Source organism: Hordeum vulgare, chromosome 7H (assembly GCF_904849725.1).
Source record: "Hordeum vulgare subsp. vulgare chromosome 7H, MorexV3_pseudomolecules_assembly, whole genome shotgun sequence".
NCBI classification, from domain to species: Eukaryota; Viridiplantae; Streptophyta; class Magnoliopsida; order Poales; family Poaceae; genus Hordeum; species Hordeum vulgare.
Window position 1 is genome coordinate 14,489,087 of NC_058524.1, and position 21,490 is coordinate 14,510,576.

General features: G+C 47.1%; 3 protein-coding genes across 3 annotated transcripts; 1 reads left to right on the top strand and 2 right to left on the bottom strand.

Annotated features, from left to right (window-relative positions):
* Nucleotides 1-205: 205 nt before the first annotated feature.
* Nucleotides 206-2,479, top strand: LOC123411087 (E3 ubiquitin-protein ligase BIG BROTHER-like). Its single transcript, XM_045104008.1, has 8 exons — nt 206-359; nt 661-820; nt 923-1,103; nt 1,197-1,261; nt 1,361-1,423; nt 1,589-1,719; nt 1,872-1,983; nt 2,089-2,479. Exons 2-8 carry the CDS (start codon nt 698-700, stop codon nt 2,128-2,130), a joined length of 717 nt encoding a protein of 238 aa, XP_044959943.1. The 5' UTR covers nt 206-359; nt 661-697; the 3' UTR covers nt 2,131-2,479.
* An 82-nt stretch (nt 2,480-2,561) lies between these two features.
* Nucleotides 2,562-4,802, bottom strand: LOC123411088 (protein YAE1-like). The gene is made up of 4 exons (XM_045104009.1): nt 4,684-4,802; nt 3,452-3,567; nt 3,227-3,348; nt 2,562-3,124 (listed from the first exon to the last, which is right to left on the bottom strand). The coding sequence occupies exons 1-4, from the start codon at nt 4,790-4,792 to the stop codon at nt 2,866-2,868; spliced, it is 606 nt and encodes a 201-aa protein (XP_044959944.1). The 5' UTR covers nt 4,793-4,802; the 3' UTR covers nt 2,562-2,865.
* Nucleotides 4,803-7,275: 2,473 nt separating this feature from the next.
* On the bottom strand, nt 7,276-20,950 carry LOC123412891 (probable transcriptional regulator SLK2). Its single transcript, XM_045105852.1, has 10 exons — nt 20,705-20,950; nt 18,253-19,072; nt 18,046-18,174; nt 17,601-17,649; nt 16,780-16,994; nt 16,596-16,664; nt 9,606-9,706; nt 9,406-9,499; nt 9,219-9,288; nt 7,276-8,685 (listed from the first exon to the last, which is right to left on the bottom strand). The coding sequence occupies exons 2-10, from the start codon at nt 18,964-18,966 to the stop codon at nt 7,499-7,501; spliced, it is 2,628 nt and encodes an 875-aa protein (XP_044961787.1). The 5' UTR covers nt 18,967-19,072; nt 20,705-20,950; the 3' UTR covers nt 7,276-7,498.
* Nucleotides 20,951-21,490: the final 540 nt, after the last annotated feature.

Sequence of the window (21,490 nt, forward strand, 5' to 3'; positions counted from 1 at the left end):
AGAGACAGGAGGATTATCTATAGGCCTGGTCTCTTTCTCCCTGCACACATTCTGTATATCTCCCGCGCTTCCCTCTTGTACTTATTTGTATTTCTGTTAGTAAAATTATATATCGTCGGGGCCTCTTCTACGGTTCTTTTTTCTAGAAAAAACAGAGACGGCGAGAGCGGGCAGCCCGCGTATATATATATGAGTAAGTACTTTGGAGGGAGCTAACCAACCAACCACCCCCCTCATTAACAAAGCACCCAACCCTCCAACCTTGAGAAGGTGAGAGCTCAGCTGGTAGAAGAGAAGAGAAGAGAAGAGAAGAGCAGGAAAGGGAGATCATCATCAGGCTCTGAAGAAACGGAGAAAAAGTAAGCACCTCCAATCAACCCTGTTCATGATTCTTCATCCTTCTCTCCTCTTCGTCACAACGGAGCTTCGCGCTTCGGTTCCGCTCCGCGCCTTCGTCGATCTTCTGAACGAAAGATCCTCATCAGAAATCATTACTACTGCTTCTTTTGCCTGTTCTAAAGGGAGAGACAGGGGATTCTTTTTCAGTTCTTTTTTTCGCAAGCAGAATTCTCATGCTCAATCAAGGGAGGTTGGAATGAATCTGCTTCTTAATCAGAAAGTATCTTTGATCCTAACTAACACTGGGTGAGGTTGTTGTAGGTAACTAACCGGTGGTTCTTGCCTCACGCCGGTGGCCATGGCCACCGTCGGGCCGCCTGGCGCCTTCCGGAGGATCACCGTGCACTACAGCACCGCCGGCGACGATGCGAACCACGATGACTTCCTCGAGTATGTGATCGGCGATGTTCTCCAACACCAGGTATGCTTCATATTAACATCTGCACTTTTCAAGAAAAATTCTGTGGTCAACTGAAACCATTTTTTCCCCCTCAAAAGTAACAGTTCTGATCTGTTTTCTTAGGACGGCCTGCACCAGTCCTGGAGCACACATTGCTGCCATGGGGAGAGCAGCAGAGGCACAGCAGCAGAAACCTCCGGAACTTCAGATGAACAGATCGCGGCCGACCTCAAATACGCCAGGATGCTGCAGGATATGGAGGATCTGGATGTGGACACGCCTCCCAACGACGATGAGGAAGACGGTACGCTATGCTTTTGATTCAGTTCAGAGAAGGCACGTGATGTCTGTTGATCATCATCTGATATACTGGGTGTTCTGTGTGGCTTAAATTCAGATATAAGCTGTGTGCCTTCCCCATCCGACACCGATGACGATGATGATCGCGGCGACGAAGAGGAGGTGATTTATTATGTGAATCGATATAACTAGAGCTGCTTGCTTGTGAAATTAGTTATCTGTTAATTGCATCAAACTAAAAGTTCCGAGAATGGTTTGCAGGCTGCTAGGCAGGATGATGATGACAACGACATCGATGTTGATCCGGACAACATGACATATGAGGTTTGTCTTCAATGAATGTCCCACAGTTTCTTTTTCCGTTACCTGTAAAGGCCCCGTTTGGAATGCAGGAATTCTTTGTCAATAAATAGCACGCCGCGGTTAGTTGTGTTTGTCAGAAATATTGCTTGCTGATTCCAGTCCCTTTTTTCTGCAAAAAAATTCCAGGAAAGGCAGGAACTAGTGGAATCAGTGGGAAATGAGAGCAGAGGTTTGTCTGATGAGCTCATGTCATATTTGGTGCCATGGAAGTACAAGTCAGGATCAGGGTTCTTTTCAAAGAAGACAAACAATGATGAGTGAGCCCACAACCTTCTCAATAAAATATAAAATCCTTACTGATGAGAATTAATCACCAGTGTACTGCTGGTAATTAATTAATTAATCTTTTGGCTGTAAATCTCCCTCCTTTCACTGATGATTCTCTCTCTGTTCCAACCAATGGATGCAGGACTTGCACTGTGTGTCTGTCAGCTTTCAAAAACAGGGAGAACATCATAACCTTGCCCTGCAAACATAATTACCATGCAACTTGCATCACCAAGTGGCTCAAGATCGACAAGGTAAAATTTATTTTTTACTTTATACCTTTTGTCAAAGCTTAGAAAAAAATTATGGCTTTTTGCAAAGTGCAATTGCTGACATGGGATTAACTGTTGGTGAAACAGACCTGCCCAGTTTGCAAATATGAAGTGTTTGGACCCTCCTAACACGTCATCAGCTGCCAATCGAAGCTCACAAGGCGGCGACACGTCATCATGCTGCTCGCTTGCCGCATCTACTCATTCAGTACAAAAGAAAGAAAAGAAGAAAAAAAAACAGATACTTAGTTGGATTTCACTGTCAGAAAAAAAGGAAAAAAAACAAAAAAAAAACACAGATTCTAGTTTAAGTTCAAAAGCAGATACTTAGTTGGATTTCACTGTCAAAGGTAGAGAAAAGAAAGGAAAAAAAAAACAGATTTTTAGTTTAAGTTCACTGTCCCAAAGGGTGTCTCCCCCACTGTAATTTTTGGCATGTGCAAGTGTCCTGATATATATACATCAACTTTTTCCTGTCCTTGTCATGCCTCTACCTGCTATTGTAGTACTACAATGTTACAACTCTCTTGGATATGATACTACATATGGGGACAGGCAACTCAAGTCAAAGATGATAATAACAAAGATATCTGAATGTCTCATCAGTCTAAGATCAGCGGAGACTGTTCCAGCTGCACAAATAAAAACCACAGCATGTCATGGTAGATTAAGTTAATACTAATACAGAGCTGAACTGCTATCCAAGCCAACTCACACTCTCTCAGGTAACCAAAGATTTCATCGATATATGAAAGTCTTATTATCAGAGGATTTACAATTACTCCATCCTTCAGAAGACTCGGTCCAAGTGATTCTACCGGACTTCGATATCAGTGGTGCCTGCAGTTTCATGTATGACCTTGCTCATGGAACTCGTTTCAACTCTTCACTAACATGAACATCTGGGCATTCGTGCAACAACAGTAGAAGGTCCTTCGTAATTGTTTGGAGCTCGCTTTCCTCTGGTCGACGATTATCCTGAAGAGTACTCTCATGAAACAGCTGCAGCGCACCCAGTGCTGAAATTTCTTTCACGGAGTTGTGCAAATCTTCAAGTTTTCCTCTACGCTGGGGGTCAAGCAGCAACTTTTCTTTTAGACTGTCGGAAAGACTAGCTAATGCACTGCTTGAAGGACAGCAAAAGGGAAATATAATAAATGAGAATGACACAAGAGGAACTGTATACAAGAAAACTGCTATTCGCACAGCAAGAAATGCAATTTACCTAGTAATCCCCCGAACGAGACCCCACTTGTATCCAACATGCGCAGATTGCCTATGCCCAAGGTTGAACCCCTCTTGGGCAACATCCTTCTGCCCTTCTGTTACACCATCCCTATAGCCCATCTACAAAGAAACCGAAAGCCTTGCTTTCAAACTTTTTGGACATCGACACAAATTCATGATTCATGATTAATCAATAACGATGGAGGTCAAAATAATCATGTACCTTATGAAAGTGGTCCTGTCTGTGGGTCCATTCTCTGTGCAAGCTGGAATCACATCCTGGAGAATCTGAGGCATCACACCAGGAGTCATCATCCGCAGCAACATCTTCACCATTGCCTGGATCGAAATTGGTGGAAAACAACTAGCTGTGATGACATGGAATGCTAGTGTTCACGTGCAGACAGAAGCTACGTTGTTAGAAACTGTATCCAAGTAACATACATGGCAACAAAAGGCAGACAGACAGAAGGTTGCAAAATCTAGTGATACTGCATCAAAACAAGGCTACTAGGATACTACCACAAAAAAATGCTGTGGAGATTGTGGAGAGATGGGCCGACTCGTCGACAAATGACTCTAAAAGAAGGAGGTGCTACGGCAAACATGAGGAATTATGGCCTGCAATTCAATCGGCTTTGGTATTCTGCATCTGCAGCTATCTGTAGCTTCAGTTCAGTGCATAGATCAGCAAATGGATGATAAACAAAATAACCATGAGAGGGGACTGGTTGTTTCACGCCCCAATTACGCAGCAATTCTCTTCGACCTTTTTTAATTGATCGGGCCCTAAGGGACCGCGTTTCAAAAAGAAAATTACACAGGATCAGCAACGGCCATTAGTAACTTCACTGGAGAAAATGCCAGGAATCAAAGCACACCGTGTATACGTAGGCGACAGGCAGTCAATTCCATGCAGCCTTCCAACCAAAGGTTAATCGGATAGGAAATGAAACAGGAAGCACGCGCGCTGTTCTAAGAACTCTACCGGGTTCTGTAAGAAACTTTGTGAGTGGCATACTCATCAAGTCATCAAGTCACCGTGAACAGAACTCCTAGGACCTAATCTGCATAGGGCAATCGGCAGATAAAAACGATTCTCATTTTGGCCCTCATGTGTAACATCCAGAAACCCACAAATGCTCCCGAGAAGAAAAAAAAAGACACCCACAAGACATTCCTTTAGTTCTGCAGTGAATGTCTTCTGCAAACACGATGAAGCACCAAAGGCGGGATATGCTCCCCCTTTCCTAAATATATATAAGCCTTTTTAGATATTCCGATACAAAGTAAATACGTTACAAAAACAAAATGAGTGAATCTACGTTCTAAAAATATATATTTATATATGTCCGCATAGAAATCTTTAAAAAAGCTTATATTTAAAGATGTACGGCGATGTGGGGCTAAACATGTAGTACTACCAGTCGCAGCACAGCGGCCATCTTTACTTACCAGAGTGCACGGTCGTCGCCGGCGCCTCCCAGCGCTCCGCGTCACGCGCGTCGACGCTGCAGGGATCTACGACAGGCTCCGTCTCTCCCTCGTCCCCTCCAGCCCCCATCAACGGCGCCCCCCCCCCCCCCCCCCCCCCCTCCAGTTCCCCGCGCCATCAACGGCCGACGCCATCCAGCACCGCAACCGGTCCCCCGGCCGCCCCGCGACGGTGAGACGGCGACAGATCGGCGGGTGACAAGCGTCTTGGAGGGGGGGAGCTCGGCCGGTGGAGAGGGATTCCGGCGGGTGGCCGGCGTCGTGTGTGATTTGAGGTCTGGGGAAGAAGAAGACCAGGCTCCGGTTAATTTAGGCCTGTTGCAGGCCTTGCTGGACACGGCCTGGTAAATTCAGGCCCAACAAGCTGTGGCTTCTCTTTTTTTTTTCTTAGCATGTTTTTCTTTCTTTTCTTAGCATGTTTTGGTTGCCTCCTCCGTTCCGCCATAAGGAAAATGTGAAAGGAGGTTGCTACAAATCATTCGATTGATTTCTCCATAAAATTAGTTAGATTCTAAGCTGTGAGATCCATTACCCCTAAATCATTGGATTTGCTCAACACACACCCTGTCTTTCTCTGCACCGCATCAAGTGGATGTCGGCTTTGATCTCCTTTGGCCGCAGCACCGTGGTGTTGGCGCAAAAATGGAACTGCCTCCGGCCGGTGATCACCGGAGACAAGGTGGGAGAAGAGGGGATGAACGCAGAAGGATTTCGAGCGCACAAACACTAAGGCGCAGCGACGGCCTTTTCTGTTTTTCTTCGAGCACACACTCGTACGCCCCGCGATTACAAGTTGTAGATGGAGCTGCTTATATAGCCGCGCGCCCTCACACGCTGCCACACGCATTCGGCGCTCCCACGCACGCACTCCACCACATCCCGCGCTCCATGATCGCGCGCTCGACGCGCGCCAACGCGCCCGACGCGGTCTCTGATCTGCAGCTCGCGCTAACCGCCTTCAGCACACACACACTGACTCACACGCACACGCCCTCGGGGCACACATGCACGCACACACACCTACGCCCGAGGCTCACCACGGCTCACGCCATGACACACCCAACGTGCACCAGACACGCCCACGTCCGACCCAGGCGCGGGTTATTTCCAACACGCCCCCTAAGCCGCGACCTAGAGGAGCCCTTGCACGTCGGAGTAATTGTCCACTTGCCTGCTCTAACGCCTCCGCCTTCTTCGGCTTCGGGCAGTCCCACCGAAAATGGCCTCGCACACTGCAGTTGTAGCACCTGCCGCGCCGCTTCCCTCTGCTGCTCGACGTCGTGCTGCTATCGTCGTCGTCGTCGAAGCTGCCGTCGTGATGTCGCTGTCGAGCCTGCCACTGGACCGCCGTGAGCATCAGTTTCTCCTCCGATCTCGTGCTGCCCTGACCGCGTCGCCGCGTGTGTTCATCGAAGGCCTTGAGCCGCCCCAGCGCTTCCTGGAACGGCATCTCGTCAACGTCACAAAACTGCTCGATGCCCGCCGCCGCCGCCGCGTACAGGCGGTCCGGCACCGTATCGAGCAGTTTCTTGACCATCGTCGCGTCATCGAGGACCGCCCCAACCCCTGCCTACCTCGCCGCCATCCCGTAGACTTTCCCGACGTACACGTCCAGATCGTCGTCGTCGTCCATCCGCAGGCGGCCAAACTCACCGCGCAACGTCGCCAGCCGAGCGGCCCTCACCCAATCGGCACCTACGAAGCGCACCTTGAGGGAGTCACATACCTCCATCGCGGTGAGCTTCGACGCCACCTGCATCAACATGTCCTCTCTCAGCACCGTCAAAAGCATGTCGCGCGTCGTCTTGCACATGCCGGCGTCCACCGCTGCTCCAGCCGCCGGCGCCACCACGCCCCACAGCCCCTGGGCATCAAGGATCGCCTCCACCTTGATCGCCCAGGAGGTGTACCCGTCGGCGTCAGCGGCGGGATCTGCACATGCCGGCATCCACCGCTGCTCCAACCGCCGGCGCCACCACGCCCCTGGGCATTAAGTATTGCCTCCACCTTGATCGCCCAGGAGGTGTACCCCGTCAGCGTCAGCGACGGGATCTGCATCGCACGTGACGCACCTTCGCTACCAAACGCTGTCCTACCTGCAAATATGAAGTCTTTGGGGTATTCCTCCTAGCATGGCCATAGCACAAAAGAAGAAGAAAAAAGAGCAACACAAGTTTTCCATTTTCAAAAAAGAAAAGCAAGGGGCAGAAGAAGAAACACGTCAGATTTTTGTTCCAAAAACATATGCTGTCCCCACCGATTTTTGGCATGCACAAGTTGTCCTGATGCTTCACAAGGTTAAATATTATCAAAGTTTTCATGCTTCACAAGGTTAAATATTATCAAAGTTTTCATGCTTCACAAGGTTAAATATTATCAAAGTTTTCATGCCATGGTCATGAGTGTGCCTGCTAGTGCTACTGTAGTTATGCAATACTGGTTGCTACACCTCTCATCTCATGGATATATCATGGCAGGGCATTCTCTCATCTCATGGATATATCATGGCAGGGCATTCAAGCCAAACACTGGTAACACGATAGCAGCAGCACAAATGACAACCACAGCATGTCATTCCATACTAGTTAAATAACACTGGGTTGCACTGCCATCCAAACCCAACTCACACTCTCATCACATAACTCAAGGTTCATCAATCTATGATCACCAGAGACTGTTCCAGGCGGCTCGAAAAAAAGAAGAACTTCTAATAATCTATGCGACATCACCATCAAACACAGCTCTCGGAGTAGCGAGACTTTGGTTCACAATGACGTCAGATGTTCCATGAGAAGCCGCCGTCCCCCGGCTGCTCCCCCATGAACAGCCCACTCCCCACGAGTTCGTGGGAGATGAGATGTTCCAGTTCATCCATGTCGTGCACAGACTCCGCCTTTGGGGTCTCCACGTTGCCGCCAGAAGCGGCCGGGTTGCTGCTCACCGACTTAAAACTGCTGCTTCGCTGGACCATGCCAGCTCCGCTGTTGATCAGATTGCTAGGCCCCGTCATGCCCATCGGGGCGGCGCCCTTTGCTGCGCCATTATTCATGTGCTGTGCCTGCTCTCCGCTAGCAGCGGTGTTGGCGACCGCGGCTCCGGATGCGAGACCACCATTTGCATTGGGAGTGCTAGGAGACTGCTGCTGCTGTTGATGTTGATGCTGCTGCTGCTGCTGATGCTGCTGCGGCTGCTGCTGCTGATGGTTCTGCTGCTGCTGATGCTGCTGCTGATGCTGCTGCTGATGCTGCTGCGGCTGCTGCTGCTGATGGTTCTGCTGCTGATGCTGCTGCTGATGGTTCTGCTGCTGCTGCGGCTGCTGCTGCTGATGGTTCTGCTGCTGAAGAGCGCGGCTATTGGTATTCTTGGCTTCTTGCAGCAGCTGATTGATCACATGCTGCTGGAATTGTGGACTAGCGCCCAGGCCTTGGAAATTGTTATGCTGGTGCTGGGGCATACCTTGCTGGAACGACATGGGATGCTGGAATTGCCCAAGCTGAGCCGCACGGAACGACCTAGATGCTTCCAGCTGAATGCCACTGTGCACTGCTGTAGGACCTTTGAAGATACTCGATGTCTCCTGCTGAAGCAAACTTTGATTCGGGCTCGAGCCTCTAAGCATATTCTGGTAATTGTTTAGCGCAGCAGCATTCTGAGATGTCTCCTGCTGGAGCAAACCTTGATTTGCGCTTGAGCTTCTAAACATATTCTGGTAACTGCTCATTGCAGCAGCATTCTGTGATGCCTCTTGCTGAAGCAAACTCTGATTTGCACTTGAGCTTCTCAGAATATGTTGGTAATTGCTTTGTGGTGCAGGATTCTGCGGATTATTACTAATTGCTCCAACACCTGGAACCTCGTTATTCACATAGGGGCTCATTTCTGTTTTGACTGCCTTTGAGTCATGCAAATTCTGCACCGTGAGCTTTGGTCCAGCAGTTTGTTTGGGATAGTTCTTCAGGCCCTCTGCAGATGAACAGGCAAAATATTAAACATTTAAACTATCTCATGGATCAATAGGCAAAGCACTGTCACTATTGTCACAAATGTTTCTCTTCAGTTGTTACGATTTGCTGTTACGAGCAGCAAATATGATGAAGCCCTAAAGGTACAATGTTTAGCTGTGCGTTGTTTGCATCACAACCAATTTGTACGTATTCAAGCTCACACCTCACAGTCCACATCTCTCACTATCAGAAGTTGCATTACGACCAAAGTTGCATGATATTAGCTGGGTTTTTGGCTCAGCTGGAGTTTGAAGGTAGTTTCTAATCATGTATATGTTTCTTATGAAGTACTAGCCTAGTCCACAAAAATGTCTTATATTTTGGTACGGAGGTAATACAATAGAACATGAACTATGGCTTAACTTTTTGGAAGGAACCAAAATGATGCTTAGTTCTACCATATTCATGAGAATCACTGGTCAAAACTGTTTAAATGAAACTTAATACAGCACCTAGGTACTAAAGACGATTGGTGTATGTGCATGCTCCTACCTATAGGACCGAGCTTGTTCTTGTGGCTGAACTCAATTAGATCCTTCATGTGATTCACCACCTCTGATATCTGCCAAGAGGACATAAGTAATCAACATGCCATAATGCACATATACGGAATAAAACCATATAATGCACGCCATGTGGAAAATAGAAAGGTAAATATTACATAGGGAACTCCAGTTACCTGCAAACAGCGAACATATCTTTTAGAAAGACCATGTTCATTGAGGCTGTGGTGATCTATATTTTTCGCTAGTTGTCGGGATGCTAATGCAAACCTACAAATTTCATACAAAAAAGAATTTACATGTAGTGATTAGAATATCAGAAACTCAACTCTAGAGAGAATCAACTACATATTTTTGTGATTTTAGTTTAACTAACTGGTTGCAAGCGTTCTGTGCCTCATCGTTCGATAGGCCAGCAGGTCCATTTTTAGTGAGAGTAGCTTGATAACTCTGGGTTGCGCGCAGCATATGTGTAACCTGAAAACACAAAAACATGTGCATAAGAAAAATATAGAAGGGTACCAACGTTAAAGTGCTGAAATTGGTAGTGGGCTTTAGGCCCACTAGAGAATTTCAGAAAAATCTCCAAGGGCCCATGTAGGTGGTGGCATGACAAGGTGGTGGGAAATTTAGTCCCACCCCGCTAGTGGAGGAGAAGTTGGACCCCTTTATAAGGGTCTCTCTTCCACATGCTATTGGAGAGTGAGAAGAGAAGGTGCCCTCGCGCACTCCTCCTCCGCCGCCCGCCTCGCCACGCCTCGTCACGACGCGGGTTGCGGGAACGAGCCGAGCTCATACCTACGCACTTATTTTTACCGGTCAGGAACGGAGAATACGTAACGGACACGGCACGATCCGAGACGTCGGGTCGTGGGGCTGTTACCGACTCGGACGTGGGTTCGGCCCACGTCTCTCCACTCAGCCGCCTTTATAAGCAGGCTATCGCCTACCCTAGCCGTCACGAGAATCAGATCGCATCTGCCTCACGCGTTCGTTCCTTTTGCTGCTGCTGCCGCCGGCGACTCCGTCCCGTTTACCGCGTACACGGTCGACGGGAGAGCAGGCCTCCAAAACCCCGCCTCTCCGGTTCCTGTACGGGAGAGGGGCGATTAGGTTTTTGGGGAGCGATCACGCGACTGCTCGCCTCCGTCCGTCTGCTTCGTCTACGTCCGCGTCGCCCTCGTCATCGCCATGTCTTCACCAAGCGAAGTTGACCGTCTCGTCCGCGAGAAGGCCGAAGCCAAGAAGAAGGCGGCAGAGGATGCTGCCGCCCCCACCGCTGCTGCTACGGCCAATTGGCCGATCGGAGGGTATGATATGTTTATCTCTCTCCTGTTTCTGTCTGCACTAGTAGTACTGCCTATATGCGCAGATGTTTCTGCTATATGCGTAGTACTTGCTAGTATACTCCGTGATCAGTATGTCATGAACCTAGTCAATGCCATGTTAGTAATTATTTTATGGATTAATCTACTCGGAAAATTTGCCACCGTCCTATTCCTTGGAGCAGTCATTAGCGTGATCGGAGAGAAGCTGGTTGATGCATATTTACATATGCATGTTGCCAAGGACTTGTGGGAGGCGCTCGAATCTAAATTCGGGGCCACCGATGCTAGGAGTGAGATGTATGTTATGGAGCAGTTCCACGATTACAAGATGGTTGACAACCGTTCTGTATTGGAACAGGCTCATGAGATAATATGCATAGCTAAAGAACTTGAGGTTCTTAAGTGCAATTTGCCGGGCAAGTTTGTCGCGGGCTGTATAATTGCTAAGCTCCCTAATTCCTGGAGGAACTTTGCTACTACTCTGAAACATCAGAGGCGTGAGTTCTCAGTAGAGGACATCATCGGCCATCTGAGTGTTGAGCAGAACTCGAGAGCAAAGGACTCCAATGGAAAAGCGGTGGAAAGCTCTTCTGCTGCCAATATGGTACATCAGACGAACCTCAATTCCCACAAGCCCAAGGGAAAGAATTATGTCCAACAGAATACCGACTTCAAGAAGAAGGGAAAGAAGCCCTTCAAGAAGAATAAGAAGGGAGATGGCTGCTATACTTGTGGTTCAGAGGAACATTGGGCGAACAAGTGCCCAAACAAGTACAAGAAGCCGACGCAGGACTCCAAGTCTGCCAATATGATTGTGGGCAACAATGAAAGTGGTGCATCTGGGTACGGTAATTTACTTACTGTATTTACAGTTTGTCAGTCCACCGATTGGTGGGTGGACGCGGGTGCAAATATTCATGTGTGTGCTGACTTATCATTGTTCTCTTCTTATCAGGCCACCGGTCGCGGGTCCGTATTGATGGGGAATGGCGCGAGTGCTTCTGTTCTTGGTGTTGGCACGGTCGATCTGAAGTTTACTTCGGGAAGGATCGTGCAGCTGAAGAACGTGCAGCATGTCCCCGCCATCAAGAAGAACCTCGTTAGTGGTTCCCTTCTGTGTAGAGAAGGGCTTAAGTTGGTATTCGAGTCTAATAAAGTAGTAGTTACGAAATATGGACTTTTCGTTGGAAAAGGTTATGAATGCGGAGGTCTGTTCCGCCTTTCTCTTGCAGATTTTTGTAATAAAGTCGTGAACAATATTCATTCGAGTGTTAATGAATCTGAAGTTTGGCATTCACGTCTTTGTCACATAAGTTTCGGTGTTATGTCGCGGCTAGCAAAACTGAATTTAATCCCAACTTTCACTTTAGCCAAAGGTTCTAAGTGACATTCGTGTGTGCAAGCAAAGCAACCTCGCAAGCCTTTCACAAGGCTGCAGAGGAGAGACACTTGGCACCATTAGAACTCATACATTCTGATCTTTGTGAGATGAATGGTGTGTTGACTAGAGGTGGAAAGAAATATTTCATGACATTGATAGATGATTCCACTAGATATTGCTATGTGTATCTGTTAAATACTAAAGATGAGGCTCTACACTACTTTAAAATCTATAAGGCAGAAGTTGAGAATCAACTTGAAAAGAAAATTAAACGAGTCCGGTCTGATCGTGGTGGAGAGTACTTCTCAAACGAATTTGATTCATTTTGTGCGGAACACGGCATTATTCATGAGAGGACGCCTCCCTATTCACCCCAGTCAAATGGGGTTGCCGAGCGAAAAAACCGTACTCTAACTGATTTGGTTAACGCCATGTTAGATACATCGGGTTTATCCAAGGCATGGTGGGGGGAGGCTATATTGACCGCGTGTCATGTCCTGAATAAAGTTCCTACAAAAGATAATGAGGTCACTCCCTACGAGGAGTGGTCGAAGAGAAGGACGACGCTCTCGTACTTACGTACTTGGGGCTGCTTGGCGAAAGTCAATGTACCGAACCCCAAGAAGCGTAAGCTTGGACCAAAGACTGTGGACTGCGTTAATTTAGGATACGCTAAGAATAGCGTAGGCTATAGATTTCTAGTAGTGAAATCTGAGGTACCTGACGTGAAGGTCGGTACAATAATGGAGTCGAGGGATGCTACATTCTTTGAGGATATATTTCCCATGAGAGATATGCAAAGCACTTTTAGACAGGAATCTGAGATAACTCCTGAGCCTGCCATTCCTATGGAATACTATGAACAAACACATGATGAAAATCCTGAGGAGGATGACGAGGAAGCCCGTGGTAGGGGCAAGAGACAAAGGACTGCAAAGACCTTTGGTGATGATTTCTTCGTATACCTCGTGGATGATAATCCCACGTCTATTTCAGAAGCGTATGCTTCTCCAGATGCTGATTACTAGAAAGTTGCGGTCCGTAGCGAGATGGATTCCATCATGGCTAACGGGACATGGGAAATCACTGATCGTCCCTATGGTTGCAATCCATTGGGATGCAAGTGGGTGTTCAAAAAGAAGCTTAGGCTCAATGGTACGATTGAAAAGTACAAGGCTAGCCTTGTGGCCAAGGGTTATGCCCAGAAAGAAGAAGATTTCTTCGATACTTATTCACCTGTGGCTAGACTGACCACCATTCGAGTACTACTCTCATTGGCGGCCTCTCATGGTCTTCTCGTTCATCAAATGGACGTTAAGACGGCTTTCCTGAATGGAGAGCTAAATGAGGAAATCTATATGCAACAGCCAGATGGCTTTGTGATAGAAGGTCAGGAAGGAAAGGTGTGTAAGTTGCTGAAATCTTTATATGGTCTGAGACAAGCACCTAAGCAATGGCATGAGAAGTTTAATACAACTCTGACATCTGTTGGCTTCGTTGTTAATGAAGCTGACAAATGTGTATACTATCGCCATGGTGGGGGCGAAGGAGTTATATTGTGCTTGTATGTTGATGACATACTGATATTTGGAACCAACCTCAAAGTAATTGAGGAGGTCAAGTCTTTTCTGTCTCAAAACTTTGAGATGAAGGACCTTAGGGTGGCTGATGTTATCTTGAACATCAAGCTGTTGAGAGATGATGAGGGTGGGATTACACTTCTGCAATCCCACTATGTTGATAAGATTTTGAGTCGCTTTGGATATTCAGACTGCAAAATTTCTCAAACACCATATGATCCTAGTGTGCTTATTAGAAAGTTTAAAGGCACAGCTATAGATCAATTGAGATTCTCTCAAATTATCGGTTCGCTTATGTACCTAGCTAGCGCAACAAGGCCTGACATCGCGTTTGCTGTGAGCAAACTTAGCCGGTTTGTTGCAAACCCGGGCGATGTTCATTGGCGTGCTGTTGAAAGAATTATGCGCTACTTGAAAGGTACTGTCAACCACGGGCTTCACTATACGGGATACCCATCGGTACTTGAAGGGTATAGTGATGCGAATTGGATCTCTGATGCTGATGAGATGAAGGCCACTACTGGGTATATGTTTACTCTTGGCGGTGGTGCTGTTTCCTTGAAGTCTTGCAAGCAAACGATCTTAACGAGATCGACAATGGAAGCAGAATTAACAGCATTAGACACATCTGGTGTCGAAGCAGAATTTCTTTGAGATCTTTTGATGGACTTACCTGTGGTTGAGAAGCCGGTTCCGGCTATCCTTATGAACTGCGATAATCAAACAGTTATTGTTAAAGTGAAGAGTTCAAAGGACAATATGAAGTCCAACAAACATATAAGAATGAGATTGAAGTCTGTCAGACGTTTGAGAAACTCTGGAGTGATAGCGTTGGATTACATCCAAACGGCTAAGAATCTGGCAGATCCCTTTACTAAAGGGCTATCACGTGTTGTGATAGATAGTGCATCGAGGGAGATGGGTATGAGACCCACATGAGTTGCCATGGTAGTAACCCAACCTATATGATCGGAGATCCCGTGAAGTAGGACCTGGGAAAACAAGCCAGTGGTGAACTGAGGAGAGTAACTTTACTAACCCACTCCGTTGGAGATGCAATACTCTCGGATACTGTATGGTAGGATGACTACTGTCTTAATGTGTTCTAAGGCTTATATGTAAGCAAGATGCTGTCCTACAGAGCGATCTTTGGAGGAACACACCTATATGAGCTTGACTGTTGGTCACAGTCTATGAGATTTGGGTGATCTCTAGTAAACTCATGAATAGGCCAGGAGTGTGACTAATATGCTCCACCCGAGGGGTCACCTTCGGCAGTCTAGTACTAGTAAGACTTGTGGTGAAGCTCCTTTACGCCAAACTGACAATTCAAGGCATAGTCCATTGTTCAGTTGTAAAGGGGTGTAGCTACTTGCTCTAGGTGAAGCTCAACCTTAACAGGTCTTCGCTGAAATGTTGGTATATTAAAACAGTGATTGGAACGAGGGAACACAATGTGCCCTTGAGATCTGGTGGGGGATTGCTGAAATTGGTAGTGGGCTTTAGGCCCACTAGAGAATTTCAGAAAAATCTCCAAGGGCCCATGTAGGTGGTGGCATGACAAGGTGGTGGGAAATTTAGTCCCACCACGCTAGTGGAGGAGAAGTTGGACCCCTTTATAAGGGTCTCTCTTCCACATGCTATTGGAGAGTGAGAAGAGAAGGTGCCCTCGCGCACTCCTCCTCCGCCGCCCGCCTCGCCACGCCTCGTCACGACGCGCCGCGGGTTGCGGGAATGAGCCGAGCCGAGCTCATACCTACGCGCTTATTTTTGCCGGTCAGGAACGGAGAATACGTAACGGACACGGCACGATCCGAGACATCGGATCGTGGGGCTGTTACCGACTCGGACGTGGGTTCGGCCCACGTCTCTCCACCCAGCCGCCTTTATAAGCAGGCTATCGCCTACCCTAGCCGTCACGAGAATCAGATCGCATCTGCCTCAGGCGTTCGTTCCTTTTGCTACTGCTGCCGCCGGCGACTCCGTCCCGTTTACCGCGTACACGGTCGACAGGAGAGCAGGCCTCCGAAACCCCGCCTCTCCGGTTCCTGTACGGGAGAGGGGCGATTAGGTTTTTGGGGAGCGATCACGCGACTGCTCGCCTCCGTCCATCTGCTTCGTCTACGTCTGCGTCGCCCTCGTCAATGCCATGTCTTCACCAAGCGAAGCTGACCGTCTCGTCCGCGAGAAGGCCGAAGCCGAGAAGAAGGCGGCAGAGGATGCTGCTGCCGCCACCGCTGCTGCTACGGCTAATTGGTCGATCGAAGGGTATGATATGTTTATCTCTCTCCTGTTTCTGTCTGCACTAGTAGTACTGCCTATATGCGTAGATGTTTCTGCTATATGCGTAGTACTTGCTAGTATACTCCGTGATCAGTATGTCATGAACCTAGTCAATGCCATGTTAGTAATTATTTTATGGATTAATCTACTCGGAAAATTGCCTATTTACTCAACATAAAGCACATCAAACAAAGCCACATATTAAGATTTATAATTAGGTGAACTGGTTAAATGCCCATGCTTTACTACTTCCTACGAAGTAAAAAATAAATCCATTTGGAAGAAAAAATTATGAAAAGGACAGGAAGCTTTCAAATTGCAAAACCATTAAATAATCATAGTAAATATTTAGAATCACAAAACAAGATGGCTGAGACGGTGGAGAGATGTCCCCACTTGTAGCAAGTGATTTTGAAAGGTGATATGGCAAAGTGCAAACATGAGGGTTGCAATGAATTATGGCTTACTCTAAAGGTTGAGTATAATTTAATCGTCTTTGGTGTTTTCCGCCTGCAGCTATCTGTAACTTAGTTGAGTAGACAGTTAAGCAAATGGATGAAAAACATAGTGACCATGGGAGGGATCTGGTTTTTTCACACCCCAATCACCCAGGAGCAGCAATGCCCATTAGACTTACGCCATAAACATAAAACTACAAGATGCCAGGTATTAAATCACACTGTATATGTAGGCAACAGCTCAACCATGTACAGCCTTTGAACCAAAGGTTAATCAAACAGGAACAGGAGTTGGAACCACAGGCAACAGCTCAACCATAAAACTAAGAACTTTACCTGCTCTGTTAGAAACTTGCGGGTGACATACTCGTCGTGTTTGCGTGAACAAAACTCCCAAGACATAATCTGCATATGCAATCAGCACATAAGAATGATTCTCACTTCGAGATATCCACAAATGCTCAAGAGGACACCCAAAAGGTGCTATGGTATGGGCTAGCTACTACAACTAGGAACATACCTTTAGTTCTGGAGTGAATATTATTCTCAGTTGTCCCTCATGTGTGACATGTTGGTGCTCATAGATGCTCTTCTGAACAACTTTAGCATGCTCCAGGAGCAGCAGTCCGTTGGGCAACCGAAACTCGTTCGGCATGTCAAGGAATAGATATTCATCCTTAACACCGTGGTCAAATCTAATTTGACAGAGTCTAGGAAGTATTTCAGAGGTAGCCTCTGTATGATAGATGAGAGAAAGGGGGGGAACTGGGTGAGCTCAAAAATATATATTGATTACATTGCAGAGAAAAACTTAAAATCTTATTTATGAGAATTGCACAATGAAGAAGCAAAACAGAAAGGGCCCCAAAAAAACAGACAGTCAAGGTGTTCATCTAAAAAACAAGATGGGCAAAGTGCATGATAACACAAAGAAAGCTTTGCTGTGGAAGAAATAAAATGCCAAAACTAAGGTTATTCTTCATTCATGACAGTAACCCACTACTTATGATAACGTATTCTGTACTGCTCCAGATAGTTAACAAATTCATAAGATACTTTTATTTGCACTCTTGATGCTTAATGGCTCCCTTAGAAAGTAATATTGTTGATTGTATTCTGTAAAGCTACTTTTATTTGCACTCTTGATGCTTATGGCTTCCTTAGAAAGTAATATTGTTGATTGTCTTCTGTAATGGACAGTCAAGGAGTACAAGACATGTACAAGAATATTGAGCTTAGCAAATAGAGGAATAACAGAATAAGCATAAACAAATTAGCATTCATACTCAGTGAGCAATCTTGAAGGGAAATGTGCAAACAACCAAGGATATAACATTTTACCGTATCCTTTCCCCGAATGCGTATTACAAATATCACAACGCCATGTACCCTGTAACAAGAAAAGAATAGGAATGTGAAATTTCATAGATCTTATACGACATCAAGGAATAAGTAACCTGGATATTGACAATGCATGCAGAGCAGACAAAGAATTAGCTTTATCAGCTCTCAATGGGTTCATTACACAAAATAGATATATACAATTAAAATTTAAAATAGCATTGCAGGACGGTTTCAAACTTTCAATTAAAATAACTACTGCAGGTTAAAATAACAAACATTTCCTCAGGAGGCTACACATACAAACTATGTTTCTCACTGCCATCAAAGGTAATCGATAATAAACAGTGTTGAATAATCCTAGCAGAACTTCAAAAAGATGGGTGTATATGATACTACTTAAAAATCTATTCAACATAATTTCAGATATGAAATTTTTACTGACCGGGGATGTCTGTGGAATAGCAGCTGAGGTATTCCCTGATTTTTCATATGATGACACACACCATCTTTCTCTTGATCGTGGTGCAAAATATTCATCAATGAGCTTCCTCCAGTATGTTATGGGATTATTCTACAAGACAATTTTGAGTAAATTGTACTTCCATTGCTGTGTATCTTGTAATAAATGTATAAAAACGCAGAAACTCACATCTGGCCGGTAACGCTTGTGATACAAATACTGCATTAACCTTCGAGAACAAAGCCCGCTCTCGACAGGAGTCCTAACAGGTCCAGCTAGCTGAATTCCAGGCTGTGCTAGCGGCGGCCTCAACTGTGGTTGCCGAGGTATGCCAACTTGAGAATGTTGATGCTGAGGAAATTGCTGCGATAACTGATGCTGCTGTTGTTGCTGAATTTGTGCCAGTTTGTGCTGCCGGATCAAGGCTTGAAGCTGTGGGTTATGTTGACCCTGGAGATGAAGAGAACTCTGACCTTGGAGCAGCTGTTGAATCAACTGTTGTTGCAAGATATCATCTTGCCGAATATCAACTCTTGGCTTTTTTTGAGCATGAAATGCGGCAGCAGCATCAATCACAGGTTGTGATGTTACACTAGATGCTCTCCGCTTCTGCATCTGCTCTTGGGGTGGACTTTGCTGCATGATGGAGCCATCAATGACTGAAGAGCCAGAAATGTTATTGGACGAAAACGACATCGGAGAGGCGGGAAGGCGCATGAATGAATCAGCATTCATGCTCGTACTTTGCTGAAACTGGGCACCTCCAGAAAGTGATGAGTTTCCATCGGTCACCAAAGAGCTAACACCAATGCTTGGCCCAGAGGAATTTGTAGTACTAACTGGAAGGCTACCATTCATGTCCCTGGGAACAAGTCCAAGGTTGGAGCGTGGGGCCCCGGACATGGAGGTCAGCTAGGTTGAGACCGAACCATCACCTTGAAGAGTCTTGCTTAATGGGATAGAACGTCACTGGAAACTAGCAAGGATCTTCGGATATTTTCCCTGGAAACTGCAAAATGTAATTATCAGTAAGCAATGCAAATCAAGAAAACAGTCACCACAAAATTTCACAACCAACGAGGTTATGAACCAACAGTCCAGGACGCATAATTCTAAGTTACTAACTTCTAAGTCTCCAAATTAGGACTCGTTTGAGGACATCAACGATAAAAATAGCCATCATCAAAAGGCAAGTGTTAATCCGATCTTAAGAGATGAAATACATTGACTTAACTTCCACAAAAAATACAGGTTATATGGCCGACGTAAAAAAAGCCAGAAATAACACAAATAGAGAGGAAACAGGGCAAGAGAAGTTGACTGAGACAGGATATTTCACCTGAATTACAAACTAGCACATAGATACAATCAGTGCAAATTACAACTACACGTTCGCATGATCCAAGTTCCTAACAGCAAAGAGAGTTGCTTTCTATTAAACCTGACAAAAGGAATTAGAAGAAAATACAATCTTGCATGATCACCTGCCACTTTGTTTGGATATTTAACTACAGACTATGCAGGACTATGACTAAAACAAGGAACCCTGATGATAAACAAAAACTGCTTCAAAACCTAACTAGACAGGACACAGCAGATAGACCACCTAACCTAAGAAACTCGAAGAGAAGGTCAATGTAATGAATAAAAAGATTTAACTCACCAAGAAAAAGAAAAACAAATACAGAAAGGACAAATTCTTTTATGGCGGCTACACCTGAAATACAGACTACGCAGGACTGCAACTAAAACAAGAAACCCTGATAAACAAAAACTGCTTCAAAACCTAAGTAAAACAGGACACTGGAGAGAAGGTCAAAGTAATGGGAATAAGAAGGTCCACCTCACCAAGATAAAGAAAAGGTTAAAAAATACAAAAAGGGAGACGAATTATATCCTTCCATACAGACAAGAGTGCCCTTTTCTAAGGTGGTCATCAGTCACAGGGGAATTCGAAGATTCATTGGAGAGGTGAATGATCATCTCGCCCTGTTGGTTCCCCAAAATCGGTTTCTTTCCTTTCCTCATCGAAATCGTGTGGTTCATCCTAAGCGGAATCGATCGAAACACAAGGCGCGTGGCCTCAATTCAAGAAACCACAAGCAGATAAACTAAACCTAGCGAGCAGGGAGCGGCATTGCGCCGTCAGAGTTCACCCCGAGCCAACCTCACCCCCAGCTCGTGGTTACAAAAGCTGCAGGCAAACCGATACCGCCGACCAACACAGGCAGAGGAAGAGAAGACAAAGCCTTGAACTCCAGGCAATAATGGCCTCCCCAACAACTCAAGCAACGCCAGAGGCGGTGCTCCTCTCAAGATCCAGAGCGTTCGTGAGCTTCGGGGAAATTCGACTCCCTTTTCACCTCTCGCTTTCGGTGGACTCCACACCTTTCCTAGCGCAAGAAGAGGATTTTTTTTTCGTCCGCCCCCGAAATTCCGGCGCCGCCGCATTGGCGCGTCCACGGCGGAAATCCCCCGCTGTTCGCCCCGCCCCCCGCATCAAGAACGCAAATCCCCGCTGAGTAGCCAGACGGACGGATTAACTACTCGCTCCCGCCGGAGCAGCGAATCGAGCAAATCTACTGCCCCGCCGGAGCGGCAGGCATCACCAATCGAGTGCGGTGCGGAGAGAAATCCTCACCTCGGGAGCTCGCGGGCGGGCTCGGCGGGCGTGGTCGGTCGTGGTCGGTCGCTGCTCCTCCTCCGGTGATGATGCTGCCGTTGTTCTTGAGCTCACCCTCCCTCCCTCCCTCCTGGCTGGCCTCGTGCTCCGGATATTATTCTTTCTGCCCCCTTTTTATTCTGCTTACTAGTCTACGTAGTTCTTGTTTCTCCTCCTCCTCCGCTTCTGGTGGCTGGCTGCGTGCGTGAGCGGGCGGCGGTGGCGTCGCCGGCGGGCGGGCGAGGGCGGCCGGGCTAAATAGATTCTTCCTTCCGTCGGAGCGGGGGCGACCGGGGCCAGCCCGTGGCCCGGCACGCGGTGACCGCCGCTGACGGGTCGCGAAAGCCACGAGCGCACGCGGGCCCACCCGTAAGCGGCTATGCTGCTGGCTGATCCGGTGCGCGGAGCAAACGGGGGGCGTCTTTCCGGCGGAGAGGCGCGATCGCCCCCACGCCACCCCGGGCGACCGACCCGCGGGCCCGGGGGCGTCCCGGCCCCGCGTGTCGGCGTGGGCGGGTGGGGTTCGACAGCGCTTTTTGGTTATCGGGCCGACTGCGCATCATTTGCCCGCGGGCGCGTTTGCTACGCGCCTACGCGCGGGGGGCGGGTCGCTTGCTTTGCTTTGCTTTTGCGGGGGTGGGGCCGCCGGGGAGGAGCAGGCTGGTTGAGTTTGACTAGTACTACGAGTTGTTTTTCTTTTCTTTTCTTTTCTTTTGTTTATTGTTATTAGTTTTGCTTTGTGTGTGCTAAGCTAGGCTAAGGCTA

Bases quoted from the DNA above. Each gene is read 5' to 3' on its own strand.
- LOC123411087 (XM_045104008.1), top strand. From the start codon at position 698: ATGGCCACCGTCGGGCCGCCTGGCGCCTTCCGGAGGATCACCGTGCAC. The intron at 1,720-1,871 runs GTGAGCCCACAA...CAATGGATGCAG, and splicing joins AAGAAGACAAACAATGATGA to GACTTGCACTGTGTGTCTGT. The intron at 1,984-2,088 runs GTAAAATTTATT...TTGGTGAAACAG, and splicing joins AGTGGCTCAAGATCGACAAG to ACCTGCCCAGTTTGCAAATA.
- LOC123411088 (XM_045104009.1), bottom strand. From the start codon at position 4,792: ATGGGGGCTGGAGGGGACGAGGGAGAGACGGAGCCTGTCGTAGATCCC. The intron at 3,349-3,451 runs GTACATGATTAT...GTTTCTTTGTAG, and splicing joins GACAGGACCACTTTCATAAG to ATGGGCTATAGGGATGGTGT. The intron at 3,125-3,226 runs GTAAATTGCATT...TCCTTCAAGCAG, and splicing joins CTCGTTCGGGGGATTACTAG to TGCATTAGCTAGTCTTTCCG.
- LOC123412891 (XM_045105852.1), bottom strand. From the start codon at position 18,966: ATGTCCGGGGCCCCACGCTCCAACCTTGGACTTGTTCCCAGGGACATG. The intron at 17,650-18,045 runs GTCAGTAAAAAT...TTCTTGTTACAG, and splicing joins CTATTCCACAGACATCCCCG to GGTACATGGCGTTGTGATAT. The intron at 16,665-16,779 runs GTATGTTCCTAG...TTGCATATGCAG, and splicing joins TATTCACTCCAGAACTAAAG to ATTATGTCTTGGGAGTTTTG.